The 22,476-nt window shown below is 43.3% G+C and overlaps 2 protein-coding genes across 2 annotated transcripts in view; one reads left to right on the top strand and one right to left on the bottom strand.

Moving 5' to 3' along the window:
• LOC139751625 (uncharacterized) overlaps positions 1 to 22,476 on the bottom strand; it is a 454,545-nt gene that overhangs the window by 357,027 nt on the left and 75,042 nt on the right. The gene's annotated exons all lie outside the window — the stretch shown is intronic.
• LOC139751122 (uncharacterized) lies at positions 4,540 to 11,555 on the top strand. Its single transcript, XM_071666220.1, has 4 exons — positions 4,540 to 4,691; positions 5,973 to 6,155; positions 10,539 to 10,653; positions 10,915 to 11,555. Exons 1-4 carry the CDS (start codon positions 4,628 to 4,630, stop codon positions 11,039 to 11,041), a joined length of 489 nt encoding a protein of 162 aa, XP_071522321.1. The 5' UTR covers positions 4,540 to 4,627; the 3' UTR covers positions 11,042 to 11,555.

A 22,476-nucleotide genomic window follows, 5' to 3' on the forward strand; every position in this document is an offset into this window, starting at 1 on the left:
TGTGAGTCGGGCTACTTCTGTGAGTCAGGCTACTTCTGTGAGTCAGGCTACTTCTGTGAGTCGGGCTACTTATGTGAGTCGGGCTACTTCTGTGAGTCAGGCTACTTCTGTGAGTCAGGCTACTTCTGTGAGTCGGGCTACTTCTGTGAGTCGGGCTACTTCTGTGAGTCGGGCTACTTCTGTGAGTCGGGCTACTTCTGTGAGTCGGGCTACTTCTGTGAGTCAGGCTACTTCTGTGAGTGAGGTCACTTCTACGAGCCAGGCTACTTCTGTGAGTCGGGCTACTTCTGTGAGTCAGGCTACTTCTGTGAGCCAGGCTACCTCTGTGAGTTAGGTTACTTCTACGAGCCAGGCTACTTCTACGAGTCAGGTTACTTCTACGAGTCAGGCTACTTCTGTGAGTGAGGTTACTTCTGTAAGTCACGTTACTTCCGCGAGTCAGGCTACTTCTGTGAGTGAGGTTACTTCTGTGAGTCGGGCTACTTCTGTGAGTTAAGCTATAGTTGTAAATCAAACTGCTTTTGTGAGTAAGGCTACTGTTGTGGTTCATTAAGCTCCAGGACAACAGCTTTCAGTCAAATGTTTGCGTCACATCTGAGACTCACAAGCATACGTTACGTCTGTAAACATCTTTCTGAATAAAACTTGAAATCTGTCTTTGTGAGACCAGTGCTCAGGTTACCTCCACGACTCAATCGTGTAGACCAGTATTTTGGGTATGAAATTCTGTGGCTAATCATCCGAGCCAAAACGCTCCAGGTTGACTCCATAAGTCGGACAATGTTTCACTTTTCGCTTTTTGGGAATGTCTTGTGGGCAAAGTCAGGGGTTGGTGAGAGGACAAGAATAAAGGATTGGTGACAGGACAAGAGCAATGGAAGGAGTAGTACTACTCCTAAAGCAGGAGTTGTAGGTGTATGTGATAGAGTGCAAGAAAGTAAACTCTAGATTGAAATGGGTAAAACTGAAAGTGGATGGAGAGAGATGGGCGATTATTGGCGCCTATGCACCTGAGCACAAGAAAGATCATGAGAGGCAAGTGTTTGGGGAGCAGTCGAGTGAGTGTGTTAGTAGCTTTGATGCACGAGACCGGGTTATAGTGATGGGTGATTTGAATGCGCAAAGGTGAGTAATGTGGCAGTTGAGGGTATAATTGGTGTACATGGGGTGTTCAGTATTGTAAATGGAAATGGTAAAGAGCTTGTAGATTTCTGTGCTGAAAAAGGACTGGTGATTGGGAATACCTGGTTTAAAAAGATATATATATATATATATATATATATATATATATATATATATATATATATATATATAGATCTAATAGAATATATCTTCTCAAACTCATCAACAATAAACTCTGGACTACAAATACGTAATACCCTTTGGAGATGAATAAATTATCATTTCAACCTATGTTCCTTAGGGCATTACGTATTTGTAGTTCAGAGTTTACTGATGATGAGTTTGAGAAGATATATTTTATTGGATCTAAATTAAGGTGCCCTAGATCTTTCATTGATAAATCCCTTAAGTCAGGAAAGAAATCATTTCATAGAGTTGAACCTAAACCTCCCATTGACAAAAAGAATCTTTTAGCTCTTTCTTTTGGTAACAATGTCACTTTACTTCCCATGTTGCTTAAATCCTTAAAAGTAAATGGTGCCTTCAGTAACAATAATACTATGAAGAATATCTTAATCAGGAACTTACCAGAAAATTCTCCTGGATGCATCTATAAAGTGCCATGTAGAATTAGATAAGTTTTATGTTAGGCAGATTGGTAGAGATCTTTCTGTTAGCCTTAAGCAACATAAAGTATAAGAACAGGAGAAGAATCAAATGCCCTGTTTAATCACGTTAAAAACTATGATCATTGTATTGACTGGAGTAATGTCACCTCATTTATTAACTCTTTAACTCCAGTACCACGAGAAATATTAGATCTTCTATTTTCAAATACACAAAGAATTATAACCTTAGTATTAGTGAAGGTCTATACAAATTGGATAACTTTATTGTTGATAAAATTTGTAAACAATTCACCTTCTTGTACACATAAAAAGTTTATGATACGCTCGTTATCTGTCATGGAAATCACTAGTTTACCAAATGGCTTCCTAGCTAAGTCTCTTCATTGTATATCACTTAACTTATATTGCTTTCTTGTATCTCCCCTGATGATGTGATTATTACACGAAAGTGCACTTGGAAACTTAACGTGTTTCATTTTCCCTGTGGACTCATAGGAATATATATATATATATATATATATATATATATATATATATATATATATATATATATATATATATATATATTTCATTCTTTCTTTCATACTATTCGCCATTTCCCGCGTTAGCAAGGTAGCGTTAAGAACAGAGGACTGGGCCTCTGAGAGAATATCCTCACCTGGCCTCGTTCTCTGTTCCTTCTTTTGGAAAAAATAATAAAAAAAAAAAAAAAAAAACGAGAGGGGAGGATTTCCAGCCCCCCGCTCCCTCCCCTTTTAGTCGCCTTCTACGACACGCAGGGAATGCGTGGGAAGTATTCTTTCTCCCCTATCCCCAGGGATAATATATATATATATATATATATATATATATATATATATATATATATATATATATATATATATATATATAAATGAATATATATATTTTTTTTTTTTTTTTTTGCTTTGTCGCTGTCTCCCGCGTTTGCGAGGTAGCGCAAGGAAACAGACGAAAGTAATGGCCCAACCCACCCCCATACACAATGTATACACACACACTTCCACACACGCAAATATGCGTACCTATACATCTCAATGTACACATATATATACATACACAGACACATACATATATACCCATGCACACAATTCACACTGTCTGCCCCCATTCACTCCCATCGCCACCTCGCCCCACATGGAATACCTTCCCCCTCCCCCCTCATGTGTGCGAGGAAGCACTAGGAAAAGACAACAAAGGCCCCATTCGTTCACACTCAGTCTCTAGCTGCCACGCAATAATGCCCAAAACCACAGCTCCCTTTCCATATCCAGGCCCCACACAACTTTCCATGGTTTACCCCAGATTCAATTTACCCCTGATTCAATCCACTGACAGCACGTCAACCCCGGTATACCACATCGATCCAATTCACTCTATTCCTTGCCCTCCTTTCACCCTCCTGCATGTTCAGGCCCCGATCACACAAAATCTTTTTCACTCCATCTTTCCACCTCCAATCTGGTCTCCCACTTCTCCTCGTTCCCTCCACCTCCGACACATATATCCTCTTGGTCAATCTTTCCTCACTCATTCTCTCCATGTGCCCAAACCATTTCAAAACACCCTCTTCTGCTCTCTCAACCACGCTCTTTTTATTTCCACACATCTCTCTTACCCTTACATTACTTACTCGATCAAACCACCTCACACCACACATTGTCCTCAAACATCTCATTTCCAGCACATCCATCCTCCTGCGCACAACTCTATCCATAGCCCACGCCTCGCAACCATACAACATTGTTGGAACCACTATTCCTTCAAACATACCCATTTTTGTTTTCCGAGATAATGTTCTCGACTTCCACACATTCTTCAAGGCTCCCAGGATTTTCGCCCCCTCCCCCACCCTATGATTCACTTCCGCTTCCATGGTTCCATTCGCTGCCAGATCCACTCCCAGATATCTAAAACACTTTACTTCCTCCAGTTTTTCTCCATTCAAACTTACCTCGCAATTGACTTGACCCTCAACCCTACTGTACCTAATAACCTTGCTCTTATTCACATTTACTCTTAACTTTCTTCTTTCACACACTTTACCAAACTCAGTCACCAGCTTCTGCAGTTTCTCACATGAATCAGCCACCAGCGCTGTATCATCAGCGAACAACAACTGACTCACTTCCCAAGCTCTCTCATCCACAACAGACTTCATACTTGCCCCTCTTTCCAAAACTCTTGCATGGTGATAGGGGTGAAAGAATACTTCCCACGCATTCCTCGTGTGTCGTAGAAGGCGACTAGAGGGGACGGGAGCGGGGAGCCAGAAATCCTCCCCTCCTTGTATTTTTAACTTTCTAAAATGGGAGACAGAAGAATATATATATATATATATATATATATATATATATATATATATATATATATATATATATATATATATATATATATATACCCTTTTTAAGCCAGGGACCCAAAGCATCGACCAGCCCTTAAGGAAACTTGAACAGCTGGGTTGACTGGAGACCGACTGCCGAAACAATGTTTAGAAGCAATACCCTCTCGACCGCGGGTAGCCCGTTAATGCGTCATTGTCACCAACACAAACCGCTGCATCACAGAAGCGTGCATACTCCCCTATATATACAGTACATTCAATAACCCGTTCTTGATTCACTTGTTTAGTTCATAACACACACCTACACGTACACATACACACATCCTCCCCCCCCCCCACACACACACACACAAAACACGCACATTCACATCCTGTATCATTCCTCATCTTTATGAATAACGATTCCTTCCTTACCCTCCAGCAGTGTACAGACAGCTGTGAGTCTACACGTCACAGACTTCAAGTGCTGGGGCGAACCTCGTGAGTCCTTGCTTGTCTACAAGGAACAAAAGACATGCATTCGTCCGCACAGTGTAAACGCCACACAGTCCTTCTGTTCGTCATGGCACTTATCTGGCGTAAGTCTCAATGTTTATAGAAATAATGTAAGTAAAGTGATAAATGAATGTGTTATTACCGTAAATGTGTATACACAAATTTCTTTATAAATCTTCATGTAGGACATTTAAAGTCCTTCCTTACAATACCTAATACATGATTAATTTACGTGTGTGTGTCTCATACTATGAGATTAAAAGGCTTGAAGGATAGGTTTGATGATGTGCCGATGTCCATCATTATGATGTGACATCACTTTTAAGTAAGGTGAAATATAAACAAGACTCGAAATATTACCCTCTGAAGTGTTGACAGGTCACGACACAACCACCCTGTAGTGTTGGCATCTTACGAGACCACAACCTCTGTAGTGTTGGCAGCGTATGAGACCTCAACCCCTTTAGTATTGACAGCTTACGAAACCACAATCTATGTAATGCTGGCAGCTTACGAGACCAAAATCCCTGTAGTTCTGACAGTTTACGAGACTACAATCTCTGTGGTGCAGGTAGCTTACGAGACTACAAGATCAACCTCTTTAGTGTTGATAGCTTACGAGACCACGAGATCACAGCCTCTGCTGTGTTGGCAACTTAAGAGACTATAAACTCAGCAGTACTGGCAGCTTACGAGACTACAACCTCTGTAGTGTTGGCAGCTTACGAGACCACAATTCCTGTAGCGTTGGTAGCTTACGAGACCACAACCTCTGGAGTGTTGGCACCTTTCGAGATCACAACCCCTGTAGTATTAGCAGCTTACAAGACCACAACTTCTGTAGTGTTGGCAGCTTTTGAAACTACAACTCTTGTAGTGATGGCAACTTACGAGACCATAACCCTTGTAGTGTTAGCAACTTACGAGACCACAACCTCTGTAGTGTTAGCAACTTACGAGACCATAACCCTTGTAGTGTTAGCAACTTACGAGACCACAACCTCTGTAGTGTTAGCAACTTACGAGACCACAACCTCTGTAGTGTTAGCAACTTACGAGACCACAACCTCTGTAAACCTCTGTAGTGTTGGCAGCTTAACGAGTGGGTGAACGGTTGATGGTAATCTTTGACACCGACTGTTAATTGTTAATTGTCATGCTGTGTCATAAGCACACAACATGCCACTAGACAGTCGTGGCATGATCACATAACTTGCCACTTGACTGTCATGCTATGTCGTCATCACACAACATTAAAAACTGTCATGCTGTGTCATAATCACACAAAATACCAACGGTCAGTCATGCTGTGTCGTAAGCACACAACAATGAGATGTCTTAAACAACCCTTGGCTGTGTTCCAGCGACCACGGCCGGGCTGGACTGCTTCAGGTGTGGTTCGGTCAACGGTTCGAACCCCCAGTGTGGCGACCCCTTCCACCACAACTACTCCAGCGGAGTCCTGGCCTCGCCCTGCCTCGCCGGCTGGAAAGACCGTAACGGCCTCTTCCCAGCTACCCACTGCGTCAAGCTCTCGGGCTACTTCTGTGAGTCGGGCTACTTCTGTGAGTCAGGCTACTTCTGTGAGTCAGGCTACTTCTGTGAGTCAGGCTACTTATGTGAGTCGGGCTACTTATGTGAGTCAGGCTACTTCTGTGAGTCAGGCTACTTCTGTGAGTCAGGCTACTTCTGTGAGTCGGGCTACTTCTGTGAGTCGGGCTACTTCTGTGAGTCGGGCTACTTCTGTGAGTCGGGCTACTTCTGTGAGTCAGGCTACTTCTGTGAGTCAGGCTACTTCTGTGAGTGAGGTCACTTCTACGAGCCAGGCTACTTCTGTGAGTCGGGCTACTTCTGTGAGTCAGGCTACTTCTGTGAGCCAGGCTACCTCTGTGAGTTAGGTTACTTCTACGAGCCAGGCTACTTCTGTGAGTCGGGCTACTTCTGTGAGTCAGGCTACTTCCGTGAGCCTGGCTACTTCTGTGAGTTAGGTTACTTCTACGAGTCAGGCTACTTCTACGAGTCAGGCTACTTCTACGAGTCAGGCTACTTCTGTGAGTGAGGTTACTTCTGTAAGTCACGTTACTTCCGCGAGTCAGGCTACTTCTGTGAGTGAGGTTACTTCTGTGAGTCGGGCTACTTCTGTGAGTTAAGCTATAGTTGTAAATCAAACTGCTTTTGTGAGTAAGGCTACTGTTGTGGTTCATTAAGCTCCAGGACAACAGCTTTCAGTCAAATGTTTGCGTCACATCTGAGACTCACAAGCATACGTTACGTCTGTAAACATCTTTCTGAATAAAACTTGAAATCTGTCTTTGTGAGACCAGTGCTCAGGTTACCTCCACGACTCAATCGTGTAGACCAGTATTTTGGGTATGAAATTCTGTGGCTAATCATCCGAGCCAAAACGCTCCAGGTTGACTCCATAAATCGGACAATGTTTCACTTTTCGCTTTTTGGGAATGTCTTGTGGGCAAAGTCAGGGGTTGGTGAGAGGACAAGAATAAAGGATTGGTGACAGGACAAGAGCAATGGAAGGAGTAGTACTACTCCTAAAGCAGGAGTTGTAGGTGTATGTGATAGAGTGCAAGAAAGTAAACTCTAGATTGAAATGGGTAAAACTGAAAGTGGATGGAGAGAGATGGGCGATTATTGGCGCCTATGCACCTGAGCACAAGAAAGATCATGAGAGGCAAGTGTTTGGGGAGCAGTCGAGTGAGTGTGTTAGTAGCTTTGATGCACGAGACCGGGTTATAGTGATGAGTGATTTGAATGCGCAAAGGTGAGTAATGTGGCAGTTGAGGGTATAATTGGTGTACATGGGGTGTTCAGTATTGTAAATGGAAATGGTAAAGAGCTTGTAGATTTCTGTGCTGAAAAAGGACTGGTGATTGGGAATACCTGGTTTAAAAAGATATATATATATATATATATATATATATATATATATATATATATATATATATATATATATATATATATATATATATATATAAGAATATGTGAGTAGGAGAGATGGCCAGAGAGCGTTATTGGATTACTTGTTGATTGATAGGCAAGTGAAAGAGAGACTTTTGGATGTTAATGTGCTGAGAGGGGCAACTGGAGGGATGTCTGATCATTATCTTGTGGAGGTGAAGGTGAGGATTTGTAGAAGTTTTCAGAAAAGAAGAGAGAATGTTAGGGTGAAGAAAGTGGTGAAAGTAAGTGAGCTTGGAAAGGAGACTTGTGTGAGGAAGTACCAGGAGTGATTGAGTGCAGAACGGAAAAAGATGAGAGCAAATGACGTAAGGGGAGTGGTGGAGGTTTGGGATGTATTTAGGGAAGCAGTGATGGCTTGCGCAAAAGATGTCTGTGGCATGAGAAAGGTGGGAGGTGGGCAGATAGGAAAGGGTAGTGAGTGGTGGGATGAAAAAGTAAAATTGTCAGTGAAAGACAAGAGAGAGACATTTGGATGATTTTTGCAGGGAAATATTGCAAATAACAGAGATGTATAAAAGAAAGAGGCAGGAGGTCAAGAAAAAGGCGCAGGAGGTGAAAAAGATGGCAAATGTGAGTTGGGGAGAGAGTATCGTTAAATTGTAGGGAGAATAAGAACATGTTTTGAGAAGGGGGTAAGTAAAGTGCGTAAGACAAGAGAAGAAATGGGAACATCGGTGAAGTGGGCTAATGGGGAGGTAATAACAAGTAATAGTGAAGTGAGAAGGAGATGGAGTGAGTACTTTGAAGGTTTGCTGAATGTGTTTGATATTAGTGGCAAATATAGGTTGTTTTGGTTGAGGTGGTGCGCGAAGTGAGAGGGGTCAGGGAGAATGATTTGGTAAACGGAGAAGAGGTAGTGAAAGCTTTGCGGAAGATGAAAGCCGGCGGGTTTGGATAGTACTGCTGTTGAATTTATTAAAAAGGGGGTGACTGTGCCGTTGACTGATTGGTGAGGATATTCAATGTATGTAAGGTTCATGGTGAAGTGCCTGAGGATTTGTGAAATGCATGCATAGTGCCACTGTACAAAGGCAAAGGGGTTAAAGGTGAGTGTTCAAATTACGGAGGTATAATTTTGCTGAGTATTCCTGGGAAATTATATGGAAGGGCATTGCTTGAGAGGGTGAATGCATGTACAGAGCATCAGACTGGGGAAGAGCAGTGTGGTTTCAGAAGTGGTATAGGATGTGTGGATGAGGTGTTTGCTTTGAAGAATGTATGTGAGAAATACCTAAAAAAACAGATGGATTTGTATGCAGCATTTAGGGATCTGGAGAAAGCATATGATGGAGTTAATGGAGATGCACAGTGAAAGGTATTAAGAGTATATGTTGTGGAAGGTAAGTTGTTAGAAGCAGTGAAAAGTATTTATCGAGGATGTAAGGCATGTGTCAGAGTAGGAAGAGAGAAAAGCGATTGGTTCCCAGCGAATGTCGGTTTGCGGCAGGGGTGCGTGATGTCTCCATGGCTGTTTGATTTACTTATGGGTGGGGTTGTTAGGGAGGTGAATGCAAGAGTTTTGGAAAGAGGGGCAAGTATGCAGTCTGTTATGGATGAGAGAGTTTGGGAAGTGAGTCAGTTGTTGTTCGCTGATTATACAGCGCTGGTGGCTGATTCATGTGAGAAACTGCAGAAGCTGGTGACTGAGTTTTATATATATATATATATATATATATATATATATATATATATATATATATATATACATATTCCTAAGAGTCCACGGGGAAAATGAAACACGAAAAGTTCCTCCAATATATATATATATATATATATATATATATATATATATATATATATATATATATATATATTATCCCTGGGGATAGGGGAGAAAGAATACTTCCCACGTATTCCCTGCGTGTCGTAGAAGGCGACTAAAAGGGAAGGGAGCGGGGGGCTGGAAATCCTCCCCTCTCATTTTCTTTTTTCCCAAAAGAAAGAACAGTGAAGGGGGCCGGGTGAGGATATTCCCTCAAAGGCCCAGTCCTCTGTTCTTAACGCTACCTCGCTAATGCGGGAAATGGCGAATAGTATGAATATATATATATATATATATATATATATATATATATATATATATATATATATATATATATATTTCCTGTGTGTCCTCAAGTCCTCCACACTGAAGGAGCTCCTGTGGGGGCAACCATCCCTCCTGGTCTGGACCAGGAGGGATGGTTGCCTGACGAGCCAGTGGTGTGCCTGACGTGCCAGTGGCCCGGTGATGCTGTGTGTGTGTGTGTGTGTGTGTGTGTGTGTGTGTGTGTGTGTGTGTGTGTTTGTCGTGCTACTCCAGCAGCATATGGCACCAAGAACCACAACCTGGAGTTACAGATGCTGCTGTGTTCCCTTACCGTCAGCTTTCTCACAAACCAGGAATATTACCAGCGAAGGATGGAGTAATTCTCTCTCTCTCTCTCTCTCTCTCTCTCTCTCTCTCTCTCTCTCTCTCTCTCTCTCTCCTTACCAAAGACCTACGACTACTCCTACATAGCCAGGCCTCTGATATGTACACTTATCATCAAACCAAACGCCATAATAGGCACGAGGCAGTAGACACCTACAGAATCACCTGAATTCGACTCACAATCGTCACCACAACACACACGGGATTTTCTAACAGCTGTACAGCCATGTTGTTATCATCAACGATCATTATTGCCCTAACATAACAAGAGTTAACAGAGACTCGAGGGCATAATATGATAAATGATGAGTACATTGCCTCACAATCCTGGACCTATGTTAATCAAAGCTATGCAGTCGTCAGTGCAATCCTGAAACACACACACACACACACACACACAGACACACACACACACAGACACACACACACACAGACACACACACACACACACACACACACACAGCCCAGCTATGGGCCAGCAACAGCAGTAGCCAAACACTAGTCTGTGTGGAAACAAAGACTCGGTTCTTCTCCCCAGACGAGACATCCGAGTCGCTGGTGGTTCGAGGCTGCACGGTCGACTCGGGGACGCTCACCATCGACACCGAACTCGCCAGACAGAGCCACTGTGGCCTCTACACCTACGACGGCAAGTAAGTCTACGAACTGCAATCATTCCATCCCTTCAGCATCTTTCACTTACTAAACAAACATCCTTCCATACTTGCTCTACTAATGCACTCGTTGGTACTATTCAGAAAGCTGACTTCGATTCAGTTTCAAACTCAGCCTCATGGATGCAACTTTGAGTTATAATTTGTGGGTTATATCTCAAGCATACCTTTCTGGAATACGACATATTACTGTGGTATGTTCTTAACCCTTCCTCCTCCCAGCTGGCTACTCTCCCACAGGACGGTCGTAGGATGTGTGGAATCCTGCAATGAGTTCGATGCCTGCAACACCTCCCCGACACCCATTCTGCAGAACCCTCATCTCCCGCTGCTGTACGTCCTGCTGTTCATTCTCTTTCGTCTGTAAGCTGAACAGTCGTCATAAATATGGAAGTCTCGTCTCCTGTGTCACGGAATGGTACATTTATATCATAGAGATCATTCAAGTTGTAAGCCCGTCATTCATTCCTCTTCAGTCTCAAAAAGATTAAAATCTGCCTCTGACGAAACATCACACAAGGATGATACGCACTTTAAGAAAAGCCATCTATCAAAGACATTTATAAAATGACTTTACACAAAGTAAACTGATTGGTTTCTTGATGAGATGTAGTTGAAACGGTGCGTGGAGCCTCATCATTAGGTATTAGCCTGACTGCCACAGACCTAAGTTGTTATGACTAGTTTACGTCCAGCGAGACAAAGGTGGACGTGTCTACTAGTTTTCAGAATGTTATCATGTTGTACGAGAGATCAACAACGATCGCAAAATTCAACACTGCTAGCTATCATAAGACAATGAGGGCTACGATACACAGAATTATCAGATATAGAAGTTGTGATTGTATAGTGTTATAAAGTTATGAAGTGACCCAGGACTGGCCTGCGTGGGACACAGAGGTACTGCTCGTCTGTGAAGGTTATAAAGTGATCTGAATTACTCATTCTTGGTCCATGTGTAATATATTATTCATTTGGTACTGATCTGTAGTCTCTGAAGTATTATACTTGGCAATACAACGCACTGAAGGATCAATGACATTATCCTAAATGCTTAGTTCACACAGTTCACTGAATTTATGAACGATATTCGTCATTTTTCCACCTTATATTGAAATCTTTCTAATTTCATGCAATAATGTTTACATTCAAGGAACAGACTCTTAGATAGTCCTAGCAGTGATCAAACAACGAGACTACAGTCTTAGGAAGAGTGAATAATTCAAAACAATTTAGGAGAGAAAGAATGAACTGGATCGATGTGGCATACAGGGAGCGACTTACTGTCAATGGGCTAAACCATGGAACAGTCAGTGTGGCTTTGTTGTGGATGGTGTGCTCTGGTTCCAGTACATTTTACAACACAGGTTTGTGTGTGTGTGTGTGTGTGTGTGTGTGTGTGTGTGTGAGGCTGTTCATGTAGAGAGCACCACAGCTCTTCCTCACCCTGCTGTATCAGCACCTACACCGATACACAGTAGCTGTGTATCTGAGCCACTGGCGCCCCTCCTGAATGGTAAGAGGTAACGAGGTGTCCGGCCTGCCTGGCAGGGGACTCTGGCCCCAAGCTTCCCCCAACACAGTCTACCTAACAGACGGTACCTACAACAAAAGGAATACTTCCACTCATATACATCTGCCTCTTCGCTGGTCTGCTCAAAAATATATAAACAAGTTATACACGTAGAATATCCAATACCCATTTTTTTCAGTAAGAGGGTACACTTCATTGTATGGGAACTGGTAAAGTAAAAATCTGCTTTCCCTGAGAGATTTGTAAAAAAAACGTCGAATTCACAGAAAATGTTGTTCCAGGGTTATGGTGTTGTGTTTGGCAGAAGGCCTGTTATCACCTGCAGCAGTAGGGTTGCTGTTAAGATATAAGATTTAGGACTTTCGTATATTTAGGTGATTTGGCCCCCAAATTGGCCTTGTGGCTTACAATTGTTTGAAAAATATCTTCATGTCTCCCATTCCTTGACGTGGAAGTTGATGAATATGAAGTTTTCCGTCAATTTCCTTATCAAGTGTTTTGGCTGTCAAAACCTGCGATAACCATGGGTTCTTTTATCTCTTATCTTTACGTAATCTACATGAGTTACTGAGTGACCTTGAGCATCCTCGAGTGAGTTTCTTGTTCTGAGTGTCAGAGGTGGAGTGACAGTGGCTGTCGAAGCTTGATTGACAGTGTTGGTGATGGTGGCAGTGATGGAGATGGTGGAGGTGGTGGTGGAGGAGGAGGTGGTGGTTGTGGAGGTGGTGGTGGTGGAGATGGTGATGGTGGTGGAAGTGGTGTTGGAAGTGGAGGTGATTAAAGTGGTGGTAGAGATGGTGGAGATGGTGATGGTGGTGGTGGAGATTGTCGTGGTGATGAAGGTGGTGGTGGTGGAGGTGTTGGTGAAGGTGGTGGAGAAAGTGGTGGTGAAGGCGTTGGTGAGGTTCCTGACACGTCATCAAAGTTATCGTCCAGCTAATTAGGTCATCAGACACAGGTGCTGGCAGGTGAGGCAGCCCCAATACTGGCCGGGCTGCAGGTGGTGACGTGTTGCAGGTGGTGACGTGTTGCAGGTGGTGACGTGTTGCAGGTGGTGGCACTGTACCTGGTATTTCTCTGCAGGTGGTGGCAGTGTACTTGGTATCTCTCTGCAGGTGGTGGCAGTGTACCTGACATCTCTCTGCAGGTGGAGGCGGCTGCGGGTGGTGGTGGTAGTGTAGATGGTAGTTGTGATGGTAGTGCTGGTGGTGTTTGTAGTGCAGGTGGTGTAGATGGAGGCGGCTACAGGTGGTGGTGGCAGTGCAGGTGGTGTTAGTAGTGCAGGTGATGTAGGTGGTGGCGGCTGCAGGTAATGGTGGTAGTGCAGGTGGTGTTTGTAGTGCAGGTGGTATAGGTGGTGGCGGCTGCAAGTGGCGACTATAGTGTAGGTGGTGATGGTAGTGCAGGTGCTGATGGCAGTGATTATGCTGGCATAGGTGGAGGCGGCTGGTGGTGTGGTGGTGGTAGTTAAGGTGGTAGTGGTGGTGATGGTGGTAGTGGTGGTGATGGTGGTAGTGGAGGTGGTAGTGGTGGTGATGGTGGTAGTGGAGGTGGTAGTGGTGGTGATGGTGGTAGTGGAGGTGGTAGTGGTGGTGATGGTGGTAGTGGAGGTGGTAGTGGTGGTGATGGTGGTAGTGGAGGTGGTAGTGGTGGTGATGGTGGTAGTGGAGGTGGTAGTGGTGGTGATGGTGGTAGTGGTGGTGATGGTGGTAGTGGAGGTGGTAGTGGTGGTGATGGTGGTAGTGGTGGTGATGGTGGTAGTGGTGGTGATGGTGGTAGTGGAGGTGGTAGTGGTGGTGATGGTGGTAGTGGTAGTGGTGGTGGTGGTGATGGTGGTAGTGGTGGTGATGGTGGTAGTGGAGGTGGTAGTGGTGGTGATGGTGGTAGTGGTGGTGATGGTGGTAGTGGTGGTGATGGTGGTAGTGGAGGTGGTAGTGGTGGTGATGGTGGTAGTGGAGGTGGTAGTGGTGGTGATGGTGGTAGTGGAGGTGGTAGTGGTGGTGATGGTGGTAGTGGTGGTGATGGTGGTAGTGGAGGTGGTAGTGGTGGTGATGGTGGTAGTGGTAGTGGTGGTGGTGCAGGTGGTGGTCACAGCGTTCGGTAATGTAGGTGGGGGCTGGAGGATGGCTTGGTTATAGCTGGCCGGAGATGGATGATGCCAGGCTCTGTTGCCGTCATCTCGTAGATTAATGGATCTTTCTATTGGAACAAATTACTTAAATGCGGCAGAGAAAAAAAAATGATTTAGCGATTAATTACCTGCGTTGAGCGAGTCATCACCTGACCAGGGTGTTCGTTCCCGCTTCTCCCGAGGTAAGTCTCCCATACGAGAGTTCCTCCGTGGTGTAATGGTCAGCGTTGCTGATCGCGTAGCCAAGGACGGGGTCGAGGCCGCGTAGGTTCGAATCCTGGTAGCGGCAGCTGGTCCACAACTGAGCCAGTTGCTCATCCTCCTGTATGGGCTGGTCCATACAATGGTTACCTGGCATTGGTCACGGTATCTCTCTCTCTCTTTCTCTTTATATATATATATATATATATATATATATATATATATATATATATATATATATATATATATATATATATACATTCCTATGAGTCCACGGGGAAAATGAAACAAAATAAGTTCCCAAGTGCACTTTCGTGTAATAATCACATCAGGGGAGACACAAGAGAGAAATATAACTGTTGATATGCAACGAAGAGACGTAGTTAGTACGCCATTTCCTAAACATACAATTGTCTACCAAGTGGCGTCCTAGCTACGTCTCTTTGTTGTATACCAACTGACTGTTATATTTCTCTCTTGTGTCTCCCCTGATAATGTGATTATTAAGCGAAAGTGCACTTGGGGTCTTATCGTGTTTCATTTTCCCGTAGACTCATAGGAATATACTTAGTCACGTGCAAGATTGTGATCGTTTTCAATATATATATATATATATATATATATATATATATATATATATATATATATATATATATATATATATCCTTAACGAGATGGCCTTGATTAGGGCCTCACCTGACCGCGCCGTCTCAGGTCACATCTAGAACTTATGTGAGGACACGGTTCCGTGTGTCACTCCGTGTGTATAGTGTTGGTTCCAGTATTATGGATTTACTACGGCCATTGCAAATTGTCTGCACTAAGATGACATAGATGTTTGATAGCATTGTCAAAAGGCGTTGTCAAGTCTATGAAGAAAAGGTTTAATCTAATCTCACTGTTAGTGGATATAGTGGAAGAAATAGGAATAAAAACACGGTAAAGACGAATGATCGAGCACACACACACACACACACACACACATACACACACATGCGCGCGCGCCTCCGAGGTGCAGTGGTTAGCGTTACTGAGCATAAGTCAACATGGGTCAACCAGGAGTCGGATCCGCATGGATTCGAATCCTGGACGTGGCAGCCAGTCCACAACCGACTCAGGTGTTCATCATCCCTCTCGGGGCTGGTCGATAGATAGGCACCTGGCTCAGTTTGGTGTGTGTGTGTGTGTGTGTGTGTGTGTGCATGTGTGTGTGTGTGTGTGTGTGTATACATACAAGAGACAAGGCAACACTTGGGTAAAACTTTGTCTCCGCACGTCACACACAAATAGTCACCACAAACTCTAGTCACACACACTTAATACTTACACTTTACGACAATGGCTCTACTTTTCCCCCTCTGCCCCGTGCCCAGCTACGATGATCATGGATACCATCTGGCCTCTTGATTCCGTCATACACGACAAACTGCATATTTGAATCGGACGATTAGTTCCAATGTTAATTTCCAGTGGATAGATAGAGCAATGTATATATATTTTCAATTTAGAACTCGTGCTGTCCCGTTATTTCTTCTTTTTTTTTCAACTCCTCTGTTGAATTATTTTTCCGATGAGCTTTTATCATTTTTCTTTTTAAGTTTGGATATCATAAACTTTAATCTGTTATCAATTCTATATTCTCATATTACTCTTTGTTTCACATTTTTTTTCATGTAAGACCTTTCATCCATCACGTAATTTACATTAAGCGGATTGATGAAATATTTTCAGATTCATATCCGGCTGTTCGTGACGTCACGGGCGGATATTCTGTAACTGTATTTATAAAACAGAAAACATTACAAGTAACATGACGTCACGGGAGGTAACACAGTGTTGCCATCTTAGTGAGTCCTGAAGTGGGCCAGAGGACACGAGATGAAGCACCTTGAAACCCCACCTTGAAGTAAAGAGGTGTACATCTATATTCTTACCCATGGTTTATATAGCGGGATTTCTCTAGTTTTCTATCCAAAAAAAGAATCACACTGTTCTTAGGGTCTTCATCTCCACCACGACCACCTTTCGCCATTCATCAACACCCAGGATTCACACAGCACCGTCGTGACTGCTGTACCATCAAACAGGGTCATGCCTGGATCAAGAGACAGTGCCCTTTCCATCCACACACTCCTCCCTGCACCCAGGCACTTGACAGACCTAAAGATCAATCAACCTTAAGAGTTTAGAGAATCACCTTCGACCATATAACGTGACACGTGGTATAGAACACCATCGACCATATAACGTGCCATATAACGTGACAGGTGGTATAGAACACCATCGACCATATAACGTGCCATATAACGTGACAGGTGGTATAGAACACCATCGACCATATAACGTGACAGGTGGTATAGAACACCATCGACCATATAACGTGACACGTGGTATAAAACACAATCGACCATATAACGTGACACGTGGTATAAAACACAACGGTCCCACATTTTTAGAGTGGGCTCTAGATTCATAATCTTAGACATGTATAGTGCCATTGTACAAAGGCAAACGGGATAAACTTGAGTGTTCCGACTACAGAGCATACGTTTGCTGAGCATTCCTGGAAAATTGCATAGCAGGGTATTGATTGAGGAACAGTGTGGTTTCAGAAGTGGTAGAGGATGTGTGAATCAAGTCCTTCCTTTGAAGAATGTATATGAGAAGTATTTAGAAAAACAGATGGATTTGTATGTGGGATTTATGGATCTGGAGAAAGGGTTGATAGATATGCTTTGTGGAAGGTATTAAGTGTATATGGTGTTGGAAGTAAGTTGCCTGAAGTAGTGAAAAGTTTTTATCAAGGATGTAAGGCATATACACGAGTAGGAAGAAAGGAGAGTGACTGGTTCCCAGTGAAGGTCAGTCTGCGGCTGGGGTGTGTGATGTCTCCATGGCTGTTAAATCTGTTTATGGATGGGGTGGTTAGTGAGGCGCTTCACATACCCTGGCTCAGTCCATTGACAGTACGTCGACCCCGGTATACCACATGGTTCCAATTCACTCTATTCCTTGCCCGCCTTTCACCCTCCTGTATGTTCAGGCCCCGATCGCTCAAAATCTTTTTCACTCCATCCTTCCACCTCCAATTAGGTCTCCTGCTTCTCCTTGTTCCCTCCACCTCTGACGCATATATCCTCTTTGTCAATCTTGCCTCTCATTCTCTCCATATGTCCAAACCATTTCAACACACCCTCTTATGCTCTCTCAACTACAATCATTTTATGACCAAACCTCTCTATAACCCTCTCATTACTTATTCGATCAAACCAACTCACACCACATATTGTCCTCAAACATTTCATTTCTAACACATCCACCCTCCTTCATACAACCCTATCTATAGTCCATGCCTCGCAACCATATAACATAGTTGGAGCTACTATTTCTTCAAACGTGCCCATTTTTGCTCTCCGAGATAACGTTCTCTCCTTCCACACATGCTTCATCTCTCCCAGAACCGTCGGCCCTTCCCCCACCCTGTGACTCACTTCCGCTTCCATGGTTCCATCTGCTGCTAAGTCCACTCTCAGATATCTAAAACACTTCACTTCCTCCAGCTTTTCTCCATTCAAACTTACATCCCAGTTAATTTGTCCCTCAAACCTACTGAACCTAATACCCTTGCTCTTATTCCCATTTGTTCTCAACTTTTCCTTTCACATACTTTTCCAAACTCAGTCACCAACCGCTGCAGTTTCTCATCCGAATCAGCCAACAGCAACTAACTCACTTCCCAGTCACTCTCATCCACAACACTCTGCATACTCGCCCCTCTCTCCAAAACTCTTGCATCTACTTCCCTAACCACCCCAACCATAAACAAATCAAACGACCAAGGCGACATCACACTCCCCTTCCGCAAACCGACATTCACTGGAAACCAATCACCCTCTTCTCTACCTACTCGTACACATGACTTGGTAAAAACTTTTCACTGCTTCTTTCAACTTACCTCCCACACCATTTACTCTTATAACATTTCACAAAGCATCTCTATCAACCCTATCATATGCCTTCTCCAGATCCATAAATACTACATACAAATTCATCTGTTTTTCTAAGTATTTCTTGCATACATTCTTCAAAGCAAACACCTGATCCACACATCCTCTACCACTTCTGAAACCACACTGCTGTTCCCCAATCCGATGCTCTGTACATACCTTGATGCTCTTAATCAATTCCTTCTCATATGATTTCCCGGGAATACTCACCAAACTTAGCACTGCTCCTGAAGCAGGAGTTGTGGGAGTATGTTATGAAGTGTAAGAAAGTAAATTCTAGATTGATGGGTGATTATTGATGCCTGTTCACCTGGTCATGAGAAGAAAGATCACGAGAGGCAAGTGTTTTGGGAGCAGATGAGTGAGTGTGTTACCAGCTTTGATGCACGAGACCGGGTTACGGGTTATAGTGATGGGTGATTTAAATGCGAAGGTGAGTAATGTGGCAGTTCAGGGTATAATTGGTGTACATGGGGTGTTGAGCATTGTAAATGTAAATGAAGAGTTTGTGGATTTAAGTGCTGAAAAAGGACTGGTGATTGGGAATACCTGGTTTAAAGAGAGAGATATAAATAAGTATACGTATGTAAGTAGGAGAGATGGTCAAAGGGCGTTATTGGATTACGTGATAATTGCTAGGCATATATAAGAGAGACTTTTGAATGTTAAAGTACTGAGAGGGGTCGCTGAAGGGATTTCTGATCATTATCTTGTGGAGGCGAAGGTGAAGATTTGTATATGTTTTCAGAAAAGAAGAGACAATGTTGGGGAGAAGAGAGTGGTGAGAGTAAGTGAGCTTGGAAAGGAGACTCGTGTGAGGAAGTACCAGGAGATTTGAGTCAGGAATTGCAAAAGGTGAGAGCAAACGACGTGAAGGGAGTGAGGGAGGAATGGGATATGTTTAGTGCAGTGATGGCTTGCGCAAAAGGTTCATGTGGCATGAGAAAGGTGGGAGGCGGGCAGAGTACAAAAGGTAGGAAAGACGTTTGAACGATACTTGCAGGGAAGTAGTGCAAATGACTGGAAGATGTATAAAAGAACGCGGGAGGGAGTTAGAGAAAGGTGCAATGGGTGAAAAAGATGGCAAATGAGAGTTGGGATGAGAGATTATCATTAAATTTTAGGGAATATATATATATATATATATATATATATATATATATATATATATATATATATATATATATGGCTTTTGTTGTCTTTTCCTAGCGCTACCTCGCGTGCACGAGGGGGGGAGGGGGTAGTCATTTCATGTGTAGCGGGGTGGCGACGAGAATGAATGAAGGCAGCAAGTATGAATTATGTACGTGTGTATATATGTATATACCTGTGTATGTATGCATATGTGTATACGTTGAAAATGTATAGGTATGTATATGTGCGTGTGTGGACTTTTATGTATATACATGTGTATGTGGGTGGGTTGGGCCATTCTTTCGTCTGTTTCCTTGCGCTACATCGCTAACGCGGGAGACAGCGACAAAACATAATATATATATATATATATATATATATACATATATATATATATATATATATATATATATATACATATATATATATATATATATATATAGTGAGCTTGGAAAGGAGACTTGTGTGAGGAAGTACCAAGAGAGATTGAGTGCAGAATGGAAAAAGGTGAGAGAAAATGATGTAAGGGGAGTGGGGGAGGAATGGGATGTATTTAGGGAAGCAGTGATGGCTAGCGCAAAAGATGTCTGTGGGCAGATTAGAAAGGGTAGTGAGGGGTGGGATGAAGAAGTAAGATTGTTAGTGAAAGAGAGGATAGAGGCATTTGGATGATTTATGCAGGAAAACAGTGCAAAAAACTGAGAGATGTATAGAAGAAGAGGCAAGAGGTCGAGAGAAAGGTGCAAGAGGTAAAAAAGAGGGCAAATGAGAGTTGAGGTGAGAGAGTATCAATAACTTTTAGGGAGAACAAAACGATGTTTTGGAAGGAGGTAAATAAAGTGCGTAAGACAAGAGAACAGATGGCAACATCGGTGAAGGGGGCTAATGGGGAGGTGATAACAAGTAGTGGTGAAGTGAGAAGGAGATGGAGTGAGTATTTTGAAAGTTTGTCGAATGTGTTTAATGATAGAGTGGCAGATATAGGGTGTTTTGGTCAAGGTGATGTGCGAAGTGAGAGGGTCAGGGAGAATGATTTGGTAAACAGAGACGAGGTAGTGAAAGCTTTGCGGAAGATGAAAGCCGGCAAGGCTGCGGGTTTGGATGGTATTGCTGTGGAATTTATTAAAAAAGGGGGTGACTGTTGCTGTTGACTGGTTAGTGAGGATATTCAATGCATGCATGGTTCATTTTGAAGTGCCTGAGGATTGGCGGAATGCATGCATAGTGCCATTGTACAGAGGCAAATAGAATAAAGGTGAGTGTTCAAATTACAGATGCATAAGTTTGTTGAGTATTCCTAGGAAATTATATAGGAGGGTATTGATTGAGAGAGTCAAGGCATGTACAGAGCATCAGATTGGGGAAGAGCAGTGTGGTTTCAGAAGTGGTAGAGGATGTGTGGATCAGGTGTTTGCTTTGAAGAATGTATGTGAGAAATACTTAGAAAAATAGATGGATTTGTATGTAGCATTTATCATTTCTATCGCCACCCCGCACACATGAAATGGCAACCCCTCAAGCCGCGCGGGCGCGAGGTAGCGCTAGGAAAAGACAACAAAGGACAAATTCGTTCACATTCAGTCTTTAGCTGTCATGTGTAATGCACCGAAACTACAGCTCCCTTTCCACATCCAGGCCCCACAAAACTTTCCATGGTTTACCCCAGACGCGTCACATGCCCTGATTCCATCCATCAACAGCACGTCTACCCCGGTATACCACATCGTTCCTTTTCACTATATTCCTTGCACACCTTACACCCTCCTGCATGTTCAGGCCCCGATCGCTCAAAACTTTTTTCACTCAATCCTTCCACCTGCAATCTGGTCTCCCACTTCTCTTTGTTCCTCCACCTCTGACACATATATCCACTTTGTCAATCTTTCTTCACTCATTATCTCCATGCGACCATTTTAATACACCCTCTTCTGCTCTTTTAACCACACTCTTTATTACCACACAACACTCTTACCCTTTCGTTACTTACTCGATCAAACCACCTCGCACTACATATTGTCCTCAAACATTTCATTTCTAACACATCTACCCTCCTCCGCACAACACTATCTATGGCCAACGCCTCGAAAGCATATAGCATTGTTGGAACTACTATGCCTTCAAGCATACCCAATTTTGCTCCCCGAGATAACGTTCTCGCCTTCCACACATTCTTCAACGCTCCCAGAACCTTCACCCCCTCCCCCACCCTGTGACTCATTTCCGCTTCCATAGTTCCATCCGCTGCCAAATCCACTCCCAGATATCTAAAACACTTCACTTCCTCCAGCTTTTCTCCATTCAAACTTACCTCCCAATTAACTTATCCCTCAACCTTACTGAACCTATTAACCTTGCTCTTCCCCTATCTGATGCTCCGTGAATGCATTCCCCCTCTCAATCAATACCCTCCCATATAATTTCCGAGGAATACTCATCAAACTTATACCAATGTAATTTGAACACTCACCTTTATCCCCTTTGCCTTTGTATAATGCATGCATTCTGCCAATCCTCAGGCACTTCACCATGAACCATACATACAGTGAATATCCTAACCAACCAGTCAACAACACAGTCACCCACTTTTTTAATAAATTCCACTGCAATATCATCGAAACCAGCCGCCTTGCCGGTTTTCATCTTCCGCAAAGCTTTCACTACCTCTTCTCTGTTTACCAAACCATTCTCCCTGACCCTCTCACTTCGCACACCACCTCGACCAAAACACCCTATATCTACCACTACAATCTAACACATGCAACAAATCTTCAAGATAATCACTCCATCTCCTTCTC

The sequence above is a fragment of the Panulirus ornatus genome, chromosome 11, assembly GCF_036320965.1.
Source record: "Panulirus ornatus isolate Po-2019 chromosome 11, ASM3632096v1, whole genome shotgun sequence".
In the NCBI taxonomy this organism is placed as follows: domain Eukaryota; kingdom Metazoa; phylum Arthropoda; class Malacostraca; order Decapoda; family Palinuridae; genus Panulirus; species Panulirus ornatus.